Source organism: Trachurus trachurus, assembly GCF_905171665.1.
Source record: "Trachurus trachurus genome assembly, chromosome: 17".
Classification (NCBI taxonomy): Eukaryota; Metazoa; Chordata; class Actinopteri; order Carangiformes; family Carangidae; genus Trachurus; species Trachurus trachurus.
Window position 1 is genome coordinate 7677175 of NC_139900.1, and position 17093 is coordinate 7694267.

General features: G+C 42.8%; 1 protein-coding gene across 5 annotated transcripts in view; it reads left to right on the forward strand.

Moving 5' to 3' along the window:
- Window positions 1-17093, forward strand: part of pard3ab (par-3 family cell polarity regulator alpha, b) — a 296671-nt gene that overhangs the window by 209411 nt on the left and 70167 nt on the right. For all 5 annotated transcript variants that reach the window (XM_083990939.1, XM_083990941.1, XM_083990940.1 and 2 more), the window contains 2 exons: window positions 573-825; window positions 10185-10313. In XM_083990939.1, the coding sequence (XP_083847065.1) occupies window positions 573-825; window positions 10185-10313 (382 nt within the window). The remainder of the gene's footprint in view (window positions 1-572; window positions 826-10184; window positions 10314-17093) is intronic.

A 17093-nucleotide genomic window follows, 5' to 3' on the forward strand; every position in this document is an offset into this window, starting at 1 on the left:
CAGAAAACAAAGAGGAAGGTTTAGTTTAATGAAGCGTTTCCATATGATCACCATACAAAATGCAAAATCCCCAACAACCGATGACTTATCTCACGCAATAGGTATCAATTACAGCGTAATTACACCTGATTCTCCTTCTTCCATTGTATAGGAGGCGACAGTGTGTGGATATCTTTTCATCTTTCCCGCTCCAAAAAGATTTCCATTTTCCTTTACATCTATATTAGAGCAGAAATAATGTGGTGTTTTCTATCTGCACCGAATCTCATATTATGTCATAATACTATCAAATGGTAATTAATGTCTTTTCATCACTTTATAAGATGGTCTCTGATGATAAGTATCTAATTATGGAGCTGAGCTCTTCAATCTCTTGTAATGTACAGTTAAATTGTATCAGGCAGCTCTTGGGTCTCAGGAGACATAATTATACATTTGTGAGACTTAAAGATTCTCATTTATGAGCTTATTATTGCTTTTCATATCGTGTTATAGTTCTGCTTCGGTGGTTTAAACAGAACATGTTCTCTCCATCCGTCCCTCTTTGTCCTCTTTCTCCTTCCTCCGTCCAGTGGAGGAGGACACGGAGGAGAGTTCGCGATCGGGACGAGACTCGGTGTCCACGGTGGCCGACCAGACGCCGCTGTCCGGCACCGAGAAGCCGCTGGTCAACGGCACCAACCGCGCCAAAGAGGAGAAGAAGAAGGACAAAGAGAAGGGAGGGAAGGAGAAGGAGAAGGAGAAGAAGAAGCAGGAGGGAGGGAAGGAGAAAGACAAGGGAAAAGCCAAGAAGGGCATGCTGAAGGGACTCGGAGACATGTTCAGGTAACGTTGTAAAAAGCTTCTTCTTCTTATTAAGTCTGTTTACAGAGCTGCTCCGGAAAATTTACATAAATCAATTTCATTTTAATTTCAAGATATCCCTCTGTGTTTAATGTTAGGGTTTAATATATGCGTTCAGAAAGTTTCCCCATAGTTTGAATCTTGTAATAACACAGAGTAAGAAAGCTTGGATGTATCTGAGGAGGATACACACTGTACTTCTGTGTGAAAGACAAACCACAGACCTGAGCTCTGCTGCCACAAACACACAACAGCGCGAGGAAACTCTAATTAGACTCCCACACAACTTGACCAGACAACTTTTCTTTCTTTATTTCCCCGTTATTAATTCTTCCACCGCATCCTCCGACGTTTTCACCTGTCAGACATCCCTTACAGCTAAACTGACAGAAATCCTCTCTCCTACGCGCGTATACATTAGCGCTGCTGTCCAAATTGGCTCCGAAGCCTCGGGGCCCCGGCCGGTAATATATCCGTATATCATATTAACCAAAGTGCTGGTGACAGGGAAGGGAAACAATGAAGGTAATGAGATCCGCAGAGAGAGGGTGAGGGATAGAAAAATAGAGAGAAGAAAGAAGAACAAGGAGGAAGGGATGAGAGCAAATGGGCAGAAAAAGGGAGAAATACAAAAAAAAAAAAAAAAAAGATAGCAGGAGGATTTCAACAGTGAGACATCAAAACAGGGACGGACGTGATGTAAAAAATTCAATTATAAAAGTTCCTTTGTGAAACTCGGCTCAAGGTCTACGAGAGTTTTCTGGAACTTTCAGCCCCATCTCATCGTCTTCATCATCAGGTGGTTGTCACCTTTTATTTTGTATTTTAGATCATGTATATAAGACGGTTTACCTCCTGACAAGTCAAAACACACTCATCTAATTCAATCAATTTTTATCTGCTATTATTCTTATTCTCTACTTTATTATTCTCTCCATCGTAGAACAATGCAGAACGTCATGTTTTTTGGTTTGCGACATAATATCATATGTGGAATCAACATCAGAATCAGAATTACTTTATTGATCCCCAGAGGGAAATTCTTTTATTACAAAACACACATACTGTAAGAGGTAGAAAACCCTTCATATAATATGTAATATGTCAAAAATTGAATCAAACTATACTACACCCCACCCCACAGTGTAAAGATAGACCCAATAGCAGCAAATAAACACTATTCACATACACTACTCACATAAAGTTAGGGATATTTGGCTTTCGGGTGAAATTTATGGAAAATGTGAAAAGTTCACGTTACAGTGATACAGTATTATATCATGAAAGTCTGGTGTGAATGACACATTAACATAGGCGCTGAAATGAAACTGGCTCCGCTTCTCGGCGCTTCGTGGCTATTCAGCGTTAATCGCGGCATAAAGAAATTTACGCCATTAAAATTGATTTGCGACTTTGACAGCCTTAATCTAAACCCAAACTTGAAAATGAACTATAGCACCACTGATCTTAGCTTTTTAAATACAGAATACTGTGTTTAACTTTCCTGTTGTCCTTCTGGGTCAAATTGACCCAATCTGTTTCCTTCCTCCATCCTTCCTTCTTTCCACAATCCTTTTTCCCTTCCTTCCTTCCTTCCTTCCTTCCTTCCTTCCTTCCTTCCTTCCTTCCTTCCTTCCTTCCTTCCTTCCTTCCTTCCTTCCTTCCTTCCTTCCTTCCTTCCTTCCCTTCATCCTTACTTCTTCTTCCTTCCTCTTTTGATCCAATTGACCTTATCTGTTCCCTATACCTCCATCTTTCTTTCCTTCCTTGAACGAATCTGTTCCCTCCCTCCATCTTTCTTTAATTCCTTTTTCCCTTCCTTCTCTCCACAATCCTTTTTCCCTTCCTTCCTTCCTTCCCTTCGTCCTTACTTCTCCCTTCCTTTTTGACCCAATCTGTTCCCAACCTCCTTCTATCTTTCCTTCCTTTTTCCCTTCCTTCTTTCTTCCCATCTTTCCCTTTGTCCTCCCTTCCTTCCTTCCTTCCTTCTTTCCCTTCGTCTCGTCCTTCCTTCCTTCCTTCCTTCCTTCCTTGACCCAGGAGGACAACAGGACGGTTAAATACAGAATACTGTGTTTAAATAAGTGTCTAATGAAGAACAAGAGGTAGTTTGGGGGCAGATAGAGGACAGAAAGCGATGGCTTTGGTTTTGTTGTCCGGCCCTCGGGTTAGGGTTAGGGTTAAACCTCCGCGGGGCCGAAGGGTTAGGGTTAGGGTTAAACCTCCTCGGGTTAGGGTTAGGGTTAGGGTTAAAGGGTTAAACCTCCGCGGGGCCGAAGCCAGCACGGCTCTGTGTCATACAGGTGGGATCGCTTCACATGACACCAACTTTAGTTTTACAGGCAGGGCCACACACACACACACACACAGACAAACACAGACACACACACGATGGAGTAATCAGTGGGATGCACATGGACAAATTCATGCACAGAGGCACAATTCACACTCACACACACACACACACACACGGGAATAATTAGCAGGGAACACACACGTACATAGAGATATGTGGTGTAGTCACACAGACGTGGGAGGAGCCACTGAAGTGCACACACTGCAGATACATGCAGGAATATTTGAAACACACACACATGCACCATTCTTCACCTCCCACCTGATAACGATTGGTGTGCGTTGTCATAACACAAGTGTTATGGCGCTCTGATTGGCTCAATGCTGGCCACATCAGATGTGCTCCATTAAAACTCTGTGTGACTGCCCGTTTGATCCCGGCCCAGTGTTTACTGGCACAGACAGCTGTGCGCTCCAGAATAATGATGTGAGATATGTCCAGCCCATCTGTGTGTCTCGTCTGGATCGCGCACAAGTCACAACTTATCGGAAGCAGACACACAAAAATTGTATTTCCTCGTCTTCAGTTATTTCCTATAACTTGCAAAGCTTCATATTCATGAGAAAAAAAATACAGCATTGTTTCTGGTTCATGTCCTGTACTGTAGTTTCAACATAAAAACAGTTATCTACAGTAAACATGCTTATTATATTATATACTGTTATATTACTAACATTGTTTTTAGCTCTTAGTAGCTCACTCAGAGGCCACACAAATTCTACTATACAATAACCCATTAATTTGATTTTTTATTGCTAACAAAACTATTTAATAGCACTTTTCAAAACCATCGGAATCACAATGGGATTAAGCCAAACTAACCCAAAACCTAAAGACCATAACCCTTAGGCAAACTTTGAAACTTTATAATTGCACACTATTAAGCATTAGTTAAGCATCAGTAAATACTGAATTCTTTATTTATAACACATGAATACTTATTAGTATGTAGTTTATAAATACAGTTAGTGTTTATCAGTAATGAGTAAAACATTTTTAACTCTGTTTATAAACTTCAGTATTCTGCTTAATAGTGTGTACTTATTATAAAGCGTTACCCTTAGAAATGATGGATTTCTAGGGACGGGGAGGAGGGCACTAAGACCCTGCAACCACTGCAACTAAACAGGCAAATATGAAAGATGCAGTTTTACAGGATTAGACAGATATGAAAGGCTATATTAGTTTGTCATTAGGTTTTGCATTTTCACTTTAGACGACTTTTTCTGGCCATTTTAGTTGAAGTCTGAACCTGCGCTCTGCTGCCGGATTACCAGCGCCCCCTCAGGGCAGGTGCTGCCACTACAGGTGGTTGTATGAGCAGGAAATATGAATGTTGTAGGAATATTTTCCACATCGAGAAGAGAGTGGAGTTTACTGCATTGACAGATAATATGAGGGAGCTACAGTTTAGCAGACAGCACAGCAGTGACCATCGACAAACAAATATGTTTAGCGTGTTTTCAGTATTTGCATGTATGACTCGTGTCGGTGTCAACATGTCACGATGAAACATGCATCCACGAGTGCGTGTGTGCGCGCTGGCCCCGAACCAGAGAGTGTGGATGTGTGGAGGACGATGTTAGAAAAGCCTTTAAAAGTGGATGAGCCCTCTCACACGACCAAATGTGATGTGAGCAAGTTAGTTCCCCCGAGTGGCTCTAGAGCGTGTCAAGAGCTCCCGATGAGTGTTGCGTGTTTGAGTCAGCAAGTGCGTGTGTGTGTGTGTGTCTGTGAGTGTGAGTGAAGGCTTTGGGTGGAGGAGTGTCAGGCAGCTTGTACTTTGATGTGTGTTTGCATGTAGGAGGGATGGATCAGGAGTGGGAGGCCTGTACAAGTCTGACGTGTGTGTGTGTGTGTGTGTGTGTGTGTGTGTGTGTGTGTGTGTGTGTGTGTGTGTGTGTGTGTGTGTGTGTGTGTGTGTGTGTGTGTGTGTGTGTGATCAACAGAGCTGCCACTGCCTGACCCTCTCATGTCTCGAAGGCCTCACACTCAGTCCCAATCAAAGCCTCATTACCATCAAGCCCTGCCAACGTAACAGCCTGCCAACTCTGTAGCCATCTCTCTCTCTGTCTCTTTCTCTCTTTCTCTCTCTCTCTCTCTCTCTCTCTCTCTCCCTCTCTCCCCCCATCTCTTTTTGTCTCTCTCTCTCTCTGATCATCACTTGGACTCAGAAGCAACACCCAGTCTGTTAGTTTGGCATCGGCAAAGATGGTCGCTGCCCAGAAATTCGAGGGCTGCGCTAATTTTGCAGTGGTTTTGGTGTGTGTTCCTACAGTGTGTGTGTGTGTGTGTGTATGTGTTGTCATGAACAAGTGAACAAGCCTGAACTCAAAAAAAGGCTCACACTGTGACAAGCTTTGTGATGTGTTGTCATGATCTGTTTTTTCAACCGTTCTCGCCGTCGGCATTTCCAGAAACCTTGCACTCAATTTTTTTTTTTTTTTGAGGACATTTATGCTCTGTGCTCTCTGATCACCTGACCTCTGCAAGATAAGAAAAAAACAACTACATTTCCATTTACCTTTGTTAAACAGTGAGCTCTACTTTGCTGTTTAACAACTTTGTTCTTTGGCTTAGCTCTGTACCTTCAGCTGAATGTCAGTGTTAGCAAATGTTAGCATGCTAGTGCAGATCGCATGTCAATGTAGCCTACCCAGTTAGCAGGTTAACATGCTAATGTTTATTAAGATTCCTTTATTTGTCCCACAGTGGGGAAATTTACATTTGTGCAGCAGCAGCAACAAATAACAACAGGATAAAAAGAGAAAAACAGAATAAAACAAAAGGAATAAAAAACATCACACAACAATAATTGCAGTAAAGTGCAGTAGCCTATGTGCAATAGTCCAAGTTTTGGGGGGGGGGGGGGGGGGGGGGGGGGGGGGGGGGGGTTACCGAGAGCGGTGCCTGTTGTGCAGTCTCACAACTGCAGGGAGGAAAGACCTGCGATACCGCTCCTTCACACACTTGGGGTGAAGGAGTCTATCGCTATGGGAGCTTTCAAGTGCAGTCAAGGTGTCTTTCAGGGGGTGGGAGTCGTTGTTCCTGAGCCTACCTGAGTTTACTATCACAATTTAGCACAGTCTTTTTAGCTGTTAGCTGTTAGCTGTCTTTGTCCAAGCAACATAAAAACAACAACAATGTCTTACACTTGTTTTCACTTTTTATTGTAAATTTTCATTCAGAAATAATAAATCTCTGCTAAATGGCAAATAAAGGCAATATTTTCCGAGTGATAATTTTACAATGGTAGGTGTCATGATGTAGGAGCCGAGATTAGGAGGAAGAGGTGGAGCATGTTATGTTGCTATTGCCACATAAGTAGCTAATGTTAGCATAAACAGCTGTTTACCTACCAGTCTTGAAGAAATTTGACATCGAGTTCAGCATAAAACTTGATTCTTCTACTCACCAAGAGTTTTTCTCCAGTGGTGGAGTGGTTGCTTTTATTTCTTTGATGTATTTTCTTCTTTTGAGGTTAGCTAGCCTCAGCCCCACAAGCCCATCTCATCAAGGCAAAGCATCTTTATTTATATAGCGCATTTCATACCAAGGCAACTCAATGTGCTTTACATAAGACAAAACAGCATAAAAAACAAAAGTTAAAAGCAGGAGCAAAGAAGAATAAAAAAGTAAAATAAAAGAAAATAGATGAAGTTTAAAGTTCTTAAAAAGAGCTCAGCTATAAGCACATGAAAAGAGAAATGTTTTTAACCTTTTAACCAAGCTCAGATGACGTATAATAACATGTTGTCCTGTAAACACAATGAATGCTCAAGCTCTTAGTGACCACCACCGCCTGTTCACTGCAATAAAACAACTTTTTGCAGCAGAAAAAAAGTGACAAAAGGAGAATTAGAGAAATAGAGCTCATTGAAAAACAGTGGAGGGGAAGGTACGATAGAAAATTCCTTCATTTTACTCCTCCGTATCCTTGACGTTCTCATGAATGCCATCATACTGAGATCTTATTCTGGTCGCAGCCTGTCTTGAATCTGTCTTAAATTCACCGCTCAGCGATTTCCTGACATCTCAGCTTGACTGACACCCTCGTCCAGCGTTGTTGCCCACAACACCACCGGGTTGTTTTTACTTCTTTTTTTGTGTGCTGTTGTTACACGGATTAGCGACAGCCAGTGACACGCGGGTGGTGGTGGTGGTCCGCTGCTGAATTGAATCAGCCGATTCCTTGACATTTTGAAGTCGTCGCTCGAAACCGCAGAAACCCGTCGATGCCTCATTATCAGTGGCGCCGGGCTGCAAGGCAGGACAAGGCGCTGGCCTAACTGTGCCTGGAATATATAAGATTATTAAACGCCCCGGTGTCACGGTTAATACTCTGTCTCCTCTTCAAAGTTTTCCTATTCAGTCATAAATCTTGCTGTGTGTTTGTGTGTCTGTGTGTGTGTGACAAGGAGAGTTGGGGCTGTTTTTTAAGGGGCTGTTAATGAAAGTTAGTGGTGTGGAGAGACAAAGTGTCAACCGTCTCTCGCCGTGATAGATCGCTCCTGCTCTTAGCATTAACAGCAAGCCGTCACTCTCTCGGACGGCCGCAGTTAAATTAATCAGGTAATGGACCCTAGTCTCTAAACCCCCCCCCCCTCCCTCAACCACCATCACACCGCAGTTTCCCCTCCCCGTCGCTATCTCTCACTTCCCCTCACTCTGTCTCCTCAGTATCAGTATCTGCTGTCAGTCGTGTTCGGTAGAAGTTTGGCTGCTGCATTCAGGAGACGTTCAGATGTCTGATGAGTCGTGCTCGGTTTGAAAATCGTGCCTCCCGACGGACAGAGATAATTTTATTTCCTTTTTTTCCCTCTCTCTCGGTATTGGTCATGTATGGTCCTATGAAAAACCGTCACGATACACTGATTGATTGTTTTTGTCTCATTTATGCTTCACTCTGACATAAATACATTTTTTTTGTCACTTTCTCTTCATTACTTTCCTTTTCTCTCACTCTCCCATTCATTCGTTTTTTTTGTATTTATTTACATGTCTCTAACCTCTCCTCTGTTTCGTTTCACACACTCCTACAGTAGCTACACACCTCTGGCTTTTCTCTGCAGATTCATTTGCTTCTTCTTGTTCTTTTCTCCCCGTGTTTCTCTCATTGATTGACTTCATTTCCCTTGTTTTCAATTCTCTTTCTTCTGTATTGCTTTCCACACTCACACACACCCTCTCTCTCTCCCTCTTCCTCTCTTTTGAGTCAATCTGCCCTCTCCCTTTAATCCTTAAACACACACACCTTCCACTCTTTCACTTTTTTTGGTTTGCCTTTGTTCTTGTGACTTTCTCTTTCCATCACTTTCATTTTTATCTTTCTCTATATATATGTTTAAATGTACTCTGTCTTTTGGACCTTTTCTTTATATTCTTCACCGTAGTTTAGTTCCTGATTTTAATGTTTCATTCACTGAGTTTCTCTTGCACAAGTTCATTCTTTTACTTTCTTGTTCACTGTCCTCTGTGTCATTAACACACACACACACACACACACACACACACACACACACACACACACACACACACACACACACACACACACACACACACACACGTTGTCTCTTTAGAAGTCGTAGATATTCTCCGTGGACCAATTTCCCTGTGAATAATCATGGAGGTTCATTGTGGAAGCGAGCGTGGTGCCAAAGTCATTTCTTCAACAGGCTGCAGCTTTATACTGAGTCAATCAAGCTGAAATATCTCTGCAATGGCTCCTATTTCGTTAAGCGTCACTCCCTCCCTATGAATATAATTACTGTGATGTGATGGGGTGGAGAGGTAGGGGGGGGTGAGGGGGGGTGGGGGGGTGTTCGTGTCTACGCCTCCTTCGTTTACCACTCCCCGACTTTAAACGAGCTGAATTGGGTTTGAAGTTGTGAGAAGTAGTTTTTCAGATGGTTCATTTCAGGGCTCGATCAAACCTGCAGGGTGCTTTTCTTTTTCTTTTTCTTTTTTTTTCTTTTTTTTATGTGTGTGTGTGATCGCAGACGACGCTTTCAGGCAGATCAGTGAACTTTGTGTGTGTGTGTGTGTAGGTGGAGGTAACTGTCAAGGTTCTGGCTGTCAGCACTTTGACTCAAAAGAAATGTCTTGAATTTTAACAGCAAACCCACCGGGTCACATAAGGTAATGAAAGGTGAATGTCATGGCTTTAGAATATCTGAATATCGCGGTTTTTGTTGATATGTTTGTGTGATCTCTCTCCTGTCTTCTGAAGAATAAGACACTCATTTTTGCATTGTCGTGTGGATGTGAAATGAATTAGATGACCACAGTTGCTCCATGACTTGGATCTTAACAGCCTTGGACCACCAGATGATGTAGATAATGAAGATGGGTGACGAATTTCAGGCCATACCGACCTTGTTGTGCAGTTTAAATTCTGCATTTTAATGCTGCACCTGCCTCCACTGCTCATTGTCTGTCGTATTTTATACATCTGATCTACTGCAGAGAAGAAAATCTGCTTCTAATGGAGATCGTATCTGACCCAGAGGTCCTGTTTCAGCCTAAAAACCACAGCTATCAATGAAACTAATTAGCCTGGGTTTACCCATGCTGCCTTGCGCACGGATTTATTCGCTCTGCAAGTCAGCCTGGAAACCATGGACCCAATTTCCCTCTCAACGAGGGAGCCACCTTTCGATGCAACGTTAGAAAGTGTTTCAAGTAGTTTAGACCGCAAGTTTATTTTGAAAAAAGAGCAACGTTTAGCAAGTGGATATCTGTTGCTCTACATATGTCATTGGGTATGATTGATACGATTGGCTATAAGCTACGTACAGATGCATTTGATAGACAATGTAGCGCCCAATAAACAGCTCTGGGCTTTCATAAACCACGCCTCAAATACAAAAAAAATAAACGGGTGGTTCCCAGACCGAATCTCAAGTATTATTTTAATGAATTAGTTGTATGATAGTTGAATATTTACACTAAATGGGTATTCATTGTGCATGTTTTTATGCTGCAGGTTCGGGAAGCACAGGAAGGACGAGCGACCGGGGGAAAAGATGGATCGTAAAGGCTCCAGCAAGTGGAGACCCGAGGAGACGCAGGTTTCTGAGGAGGAGACGCTGAAGATGAGGTTGGAGCAGGAGAGGTGAGGTCCTGGTGATGCAGCTCCTCCTGCTTAACGCTGATGTAGTGGTGTGTGTGTGTGGGTGTGGGTGTGGGTGTGTGTGTGTGTGTGTGGTGTTCCTCCTCCTCTTTTCCTCCTTTTGTCTCTGGACTCCCGTGTGCTTTGTTCCTCTGGTGTCAAACAGGCCATGAATTGTCATAATCTTGCAGCTCTGCTGAGCTATAAGAATCAAAGTGAAAGCACGAGTGAATAAAATAACTGGTATTTGCTCTTGGGGATCGCTCGCTGTGTTTCCAAGCGAAGAAATCCATGTGTTTTAATAGCCTTGATCATAGCTCCGAAAGTGCAAACCAAATTAAAGCCTCTGTGTTGTCTGCCCTCCTTTGCCTCTCCTAGCCTCCCTTATCTCCACTCATTAAAGCTGAAATGCTCAAACTAGTGGACGACAAAATTAATTTTGACTAAGGCTTGTAAAGCCTCTAGTACTGCTCCCTGCTTTGATATATATCAGTTAATATGCAGCATGTGGCCAAAAGTATATGGACAACTGAACATTTTGTCCCGAAAAAAAAGACAATGTGTGAATGTGTTTCTCCAATAAAACACAGATAGTTAATTCACAGGGAAGTCTGACTTCTTTGGGAATAAGTGATATTAGCCACTGATGTTGGCCCGGCTCATAATCTGAGCTCCGGTTCATCCCCAATGGTTTTGGATGGGGGTTGAGGTCAGGGCTCAATGCAGACCAAAAACAAAATATTCCTCCATGGACCTTATTTAGTGTTCTGGGGCATTGTAATTATAAAACCAAAATTAAAAAAAAGAGCATTTCAAAGACTGTTGCTGCAACGTTGGGAGCAAATTATTGTTTAAAATATCATTGTGTGTGCGTTGTGAGAACTCCCTTAATTGGAAAAGACCAAAAGTGCACGGAAGTACGAGATGGACAGGGATGTTGTACCCGATGTTGCATGATGGGAGTTTGGAGGGAAACAAGGAGGTCATGACCACCGCTCAGTGTTTTTAATCTAGCAGAACAATCGGAGTGAATGAATTCCCTCTACTCTCTCTTATAGACTGAACAACAAAGCCGTGTTTTTTAAAATGACTCTCTTTGATGCAGTAGCGTGTGTTTTTAATGGTTTGATTAATTTAAGTTATTTTAGATGCTGATAAAAACATAAATCTACTGTTATCAGGTGGTTTTTCTCGGAACCAAACAGCCCCGAGACGCCGTGTCTCGCTGCCTCTCCGTCTCCACCAAACTAAATGTCAGACGGGCACTGTGCCAGTATTTTTGGGGGGCAGCGGTTTATAAATGCCAAGGCCATTACAGCCCTGCCAGCTAATTAATTCCCATGCTCTTGGTGTAGGGGCAGGAGTCATTACTCCCCTTAGTTGCTCGTTATGAAAATTTGGTTTGTAATTCTTTCTTTACGCCCGCAGAGCAGATAGTCCAATAATATGATAATGGGGTTGTCTTTATTTTTTAATTGGCATTAGGTTAACTCAAATGCCACGTCAGATGATTTGGTTTGTTACGCCGCGTGTCGTTAAAAGTTCAGAATGGTCTCTTTGTATGTTAATCAAATACGTGACTTGTCTGTTATTTCCTGTTACTCAAAATACAGTAGTCACATGCTTCTATTAGCAAGATGGAGCTGCAGCTGCTCTGGACGTCAGAGATGATACTACTACGTTATTTCAGACATAACAGGTTCCCTCCTCCTCTTCCTCCTCCTTCTTCCTCCTCCTTCTTCTTCGTTCAACTCATTCTGCAGTTCTAGTGATGTTAGGGTACAGTGGATTCAGTTGTACTTTTTATGGTATAAAAAATTCATTGTAGATGAAGTGGTTTTTCATTTTTCCCCTTTTGTCTTTGTCCAGCTTCAACCCTGAGTTTGCTTTCTCATGTATCTTAATCTGGGTTCTTGTAAAGCTTCAGCATGAGATGTAAAAGGAATGAAAACCACTAAACTCTGCAGCAGGAGATGTGATGTTTTTATTACACAGTATAATTTAAGCAAAGACAGTGGTATTTTACACCTACTGTAGCTCTTCTTCTTCCTCTTCTTCTTCCATGATTTATCTTTGGTCGGGGCCTCTGCCTGCAGGAGCTGAGAAGGGGCTGGGTCAGTTATGTTTTTGTTTTAGTTTATTAGTGTGGAACGGTTTAGTGATGTAAACACTCCGGGGCAAGAAGGAGCTCAGGGAAATCAGACAGTTGGGAGATGGGGAAACCAAAAATGAGCTAAATGCAGGTAGGAACTCTGAGCAGGAAGTGTCGGGGGACTCCTGGTAGCTCTTTAAGTCAATACAATAATTATTTTGTTCAGCATCAGGTGTTTGACCCTCCCCGAACACCTGAAAAGCACAAGCAGGAGCTTCTCTTAGATGCTCCGGTATCGACAGTGAGATCCCACTGAGGACCGAGGAGGAGGAAGAGGCAGAGAGGGAAGAGGAAGAGGAAGAGGAGGATCGTGGCTCCATTTTGGCGTTAAACAACAATCCAGTTAGCTGCGTTACGCCGAGCTGCTCCTAGCGAAGGTTCAGCCGGCTCTGGCACCTCGCTGCAGAGCGCCTATTGATTGGCCACTGCCAGAGGCTAGCGTTAATCCAGCTGTGATTGACTAGATGGATCACAGGGTTTAAGTCTCGGGTCCCGGCGGACTCCAACCCCAACTGAGTCCGACAAATCCAGACAGACAGCTCAGACTGTGCACTGCCAGTTGTTTGCATGGGAGTTAAAGCCGGGCCATTTCAATAGCAGATGCATACACTGCTGTGTCACTGCTGAAATGAATGTCAACAGTTCTAACTAATCTAATTTCCTTTAGTACATTTAAAGTACTGCTATTGCTAATGCTAATATTAATGCTGCTGCACTGTCCTTAGCTTTGCTTTGGCCAGTGCCACATGCTCAGTTTTCTACCTGGCAGGTGTGACTGCACCTGTTAGAGTGGCCAACACAGTAGGTTGCCAGATGATATTGGCCTGTATTGTGGCAAAAAAAAAAAAAATCATAACCAACCGGCCAACATAACACTCTCCTTTGCCAGAGCGTTCTGTACACAAAGCACACAGCACTGAGCACATCAGTCAGTGCATGAATTCAGTTTGTGTTTTAAGAGGCAGCCAGTGTACTGCACCATGCACCAACTCATTTGTCCCAGTGAACTTCCCTTGACCCAGACTCTGCTGCTGCTGCTGCTGCTGCTGAGCATCGGCTCTTGTGAGATGTATTTCCCTCACAATTTAAGTGCCACATAGGAAAAAAAAAAAAGTCACATTCCTAAAAACGTCCAAACTTACTTCTGCATAGCTGGCTTGACCTGGATATGAATGTTTAAAAAACTCTGCAGTATTCCCCCCTTGAAGAACGCAGCGAGTGCTTCAGATGTGGTTAAAGTTTCTTCCTCCCTCCCCTAAAAACCATAAAACATTTCCAGATATCAATCCAAAAAGGATTTTTCAGCAGCCATCTTATCCCGCCGGACTTTCTCCCTTCATGTACTTCCTGCCTTTCTCTGTGGTCTATCAGTTATGTCAGCATTACCGCTAAAAGGAAGGTTTATTACACAGCGGGCAGAATAGCACATAATGGACCATTGTTCTGGCTCGATGTGGTAGAAAGGTCACTCGTCAAACACCTTTCTTCCACCATAATGTGCCATCCTGCCGTTTCTATACCCTTTTATCTGCTTTCTCTCTCTCTGCTCTGCACTTTCCTTTGTTTAACATCTGACTCTATTCTCACTCTAATGTTGATTTTTTTTTTTTTAACAATGTACCCTTCACGCTGAGAGTATTTTCATCTCTCATCAAGGTTAGTCATTGGAGAGAAAACAGAGTTTTCCTTACACAAATATTTTGGGACTGAGAGGTTAATGATCAGGCCAAGTGTGGTTTTCCTTCCTCTCCCATTTCAATCAATGCTGTTGTATCTGTGGACCAGTTTTAGCCATTTTGCTTGTTAAGTGTTTGTCATGTTGACGTGGATAGAGAGACTTTGTCTGGTGGACGGAAAACCCATGTTGACAGTTACTTCCTGTTAAAAGTGGTTTAAAAGTTTGAGGTCTTCACAGAGAATGGCAGCTTGGGCTAATTGTGGCACAGCTCTACTGCACAAAAAAAGATTTTGAAAGACATTCAAACAATATACTAAAGTACCTTTTCACATGTATATAAAGTCACCAAGCTCTTCATGCAAGTTATTTCCCAAAAACCTGTAGGTCAAACAACACAACTTCTTATCACATATTGCTCTGCTAACTTAATTTGTGTGTAGAGTATGTAGTGATTGATAACATGCCAGTGATAAATACCAATGTGTATTATTTAGATATTTTTGGTAGAGTATGTGACAGCAGGAGTTGAGAATCACTGACTTACTGTTTTTTTGTTTATTCATTTTAAAGGAGCCATTTGTTTTGCTAGTTTTGCTATTGCTACATAGCCAGTGTTAGCATTAGCTGCTGTTATAAATGTACACAAACTTTTCACCATCAAACTTCACTCCTTTTACTCATCGACAGCTGTCTCCAGCAGTGGAAAGACAACAATGTCTTTTATGCTACTAATGATAGCATGCTAACCAGCTAGCTCTGGCCCGTCTTGTCGACTCACTGTGGCCTCCAACCTGACCTGAGAGGACGTGTTACAACTTCTTGTCTTGTAAATGCAACAATAATGAAATTAAAATGTTAAGAGTGCCAACAAACTGCAACAAACCTAATCAATAATTTATCCATTGATCAACAGATCAACAGAAAACCCATTGCAGCGCATACACAGTACAGTGTCTCAGGTCTGTTTGTACTGTACAGTACGTTGCCGTCCTTGCTCTTATTGTCTCAGCACTTCAACTCTTTAGATTTCAGATTGTGTCTTTTTGTCACATATATACTATAACGCAACTGGTTCAAAGCTTGCATCCTTCCTCACTCAGAAACTGGCCCCGCTGACCCCGTCCAGGGCCTCGCTATGGAAAGGGGTCTGCACGGCGGCGAAGGCCAGGCGGCTGGATTGGTATGTCTGTCTGGCCTTATCTTATCAGCCACTGCGCTTGTGTATACAATCAGTAGCTGCTCCCACTCCTGCTGCCGCTTTCTCTGATGGAAAACACAGTTTTTCCTCTGGGTTTAAAGATAGATCCCTCAAGGGCCCTGCTTCCTTCTGCATCATTAGATAATTGCTGAGTCCACAAATAGTAGGCTACAGACTCAGTGTGCAAGGCCACAAGCTTTCATCTGACACAGGTTGGAGTTGTTGGACTTGAGTGTAACATTTTTTGCTAAAAAGCGATTGTTACCCCCTCGTCCGGGGGTTCAGCGAGGGCGCCGTTAGTCATCAAGTTCATTAGGAGTCCTATTTAGGTGTTTCTGAACTAAATCCCTCTCATTTCTGTTCTTTTTTAAACTCACATGGCGCTCCCCTCCGACGGCGAGCTCTCCTTATCAGACTTATTGTTTCGTTATGCACAGCATGCAAATTTTTCTGGAGGAAGGCATTTCAGATTTCAGCCCGCTGTGTGTTCAGTGAAGTCGCACCCCCTGCCTCGCCGCCACTGCTGCCGCCGCCGCCGCTGTCCCATTCGCTTTCTCGCTGCCATTAAAAAGGGGCCTGGGAGAAAAGAGAGCAGTATGATAATTGGTAGTTGTAAAGCTCTGATAATTGGCATGGCTGTAATTATGGGGCTTCGCAATAGGTAGTAGCCCCCCCTCCCCACCCCCACCCCACCCTACCCCACCCCCTGCTGTCGAAAATGGTGTTGCCAGTTATTCACAAGATAATGGCTTGAAGAGAAAGAGCGCATGTGTGATTTCTGTGTGTTTTTAGTTCCTAGCTGTGGGAGACAGGAAGGTATCAGAGGTGTGTGTGTGTGTTTGTGTGTTTGAAAGAGAAAAGCATAGCAGCTATACATTCGCAGCACTCTGTGAATACAAAGTGTTTTCTTTGTTCAAGGTGTTGAGGGGGCTAGAGACTATTATACAATGTTTATGGTATTATTCATTGGCGTGGGGTGGGCGGGTGGAGGGGCATAAATAATAGACTCCACATCTTCTCTCCTCTGTAATGGAAAGCTAAAAAGGCACAATAAACAATCCGTTGCAGATGTTACGTCTGGTGTTTTGTTAATGTGACACTGGAGATTTACAGCAGCTCCACAGTGTAGAAGGTTTTACCTCACAGACTGGAAGACTTTGAACCATGATTCATGAACGATTTCACCGCCGTTCATTCAATTTCATGTACAAACGCTAAATATGTAATTCAATCTGCTTTTTCCTGCAGCAGTATTTCTTTTATGTGACTATTTTCTGCGCCGTTATCAATATAAATGATAGTTCAGACTTGCAGGTAGCATATTAATCCTCCTAATCTGACTGCAGGCTCGAGTTTAGTTAGTATGTAGCTAACCTACTTGTAGATTTGAATTGAGCCGGATCATTAGCAGCAGCAGCAGCAGCAGCAGCAGCAGCAGCTGCTGTAGCTCAGGACGTCAGCACCTCTTCACTCCGCTAACTGAGGCCAAACATGAACAAATGAGACAATTTCAGACCTTGAAATGTTTGTATAATACAATACACCTCTTGTTATAATATTCTTTAAAAGGCCTGAGCTCAAGCTTTGTCTCCACTTGGCCAAGTCAATATGGAGAGGACCGTCTGTAAGTAAAGGGACTGTAAAGGTTGTATTTTCTGGAGAAGAAGAACAAGAAGAAGCAACATGTTTGCCAAGGATAACGCAGTAAAGAACATGTGTACTTGTGTTTGTCCTTGATGCATAAAAGCAACAATA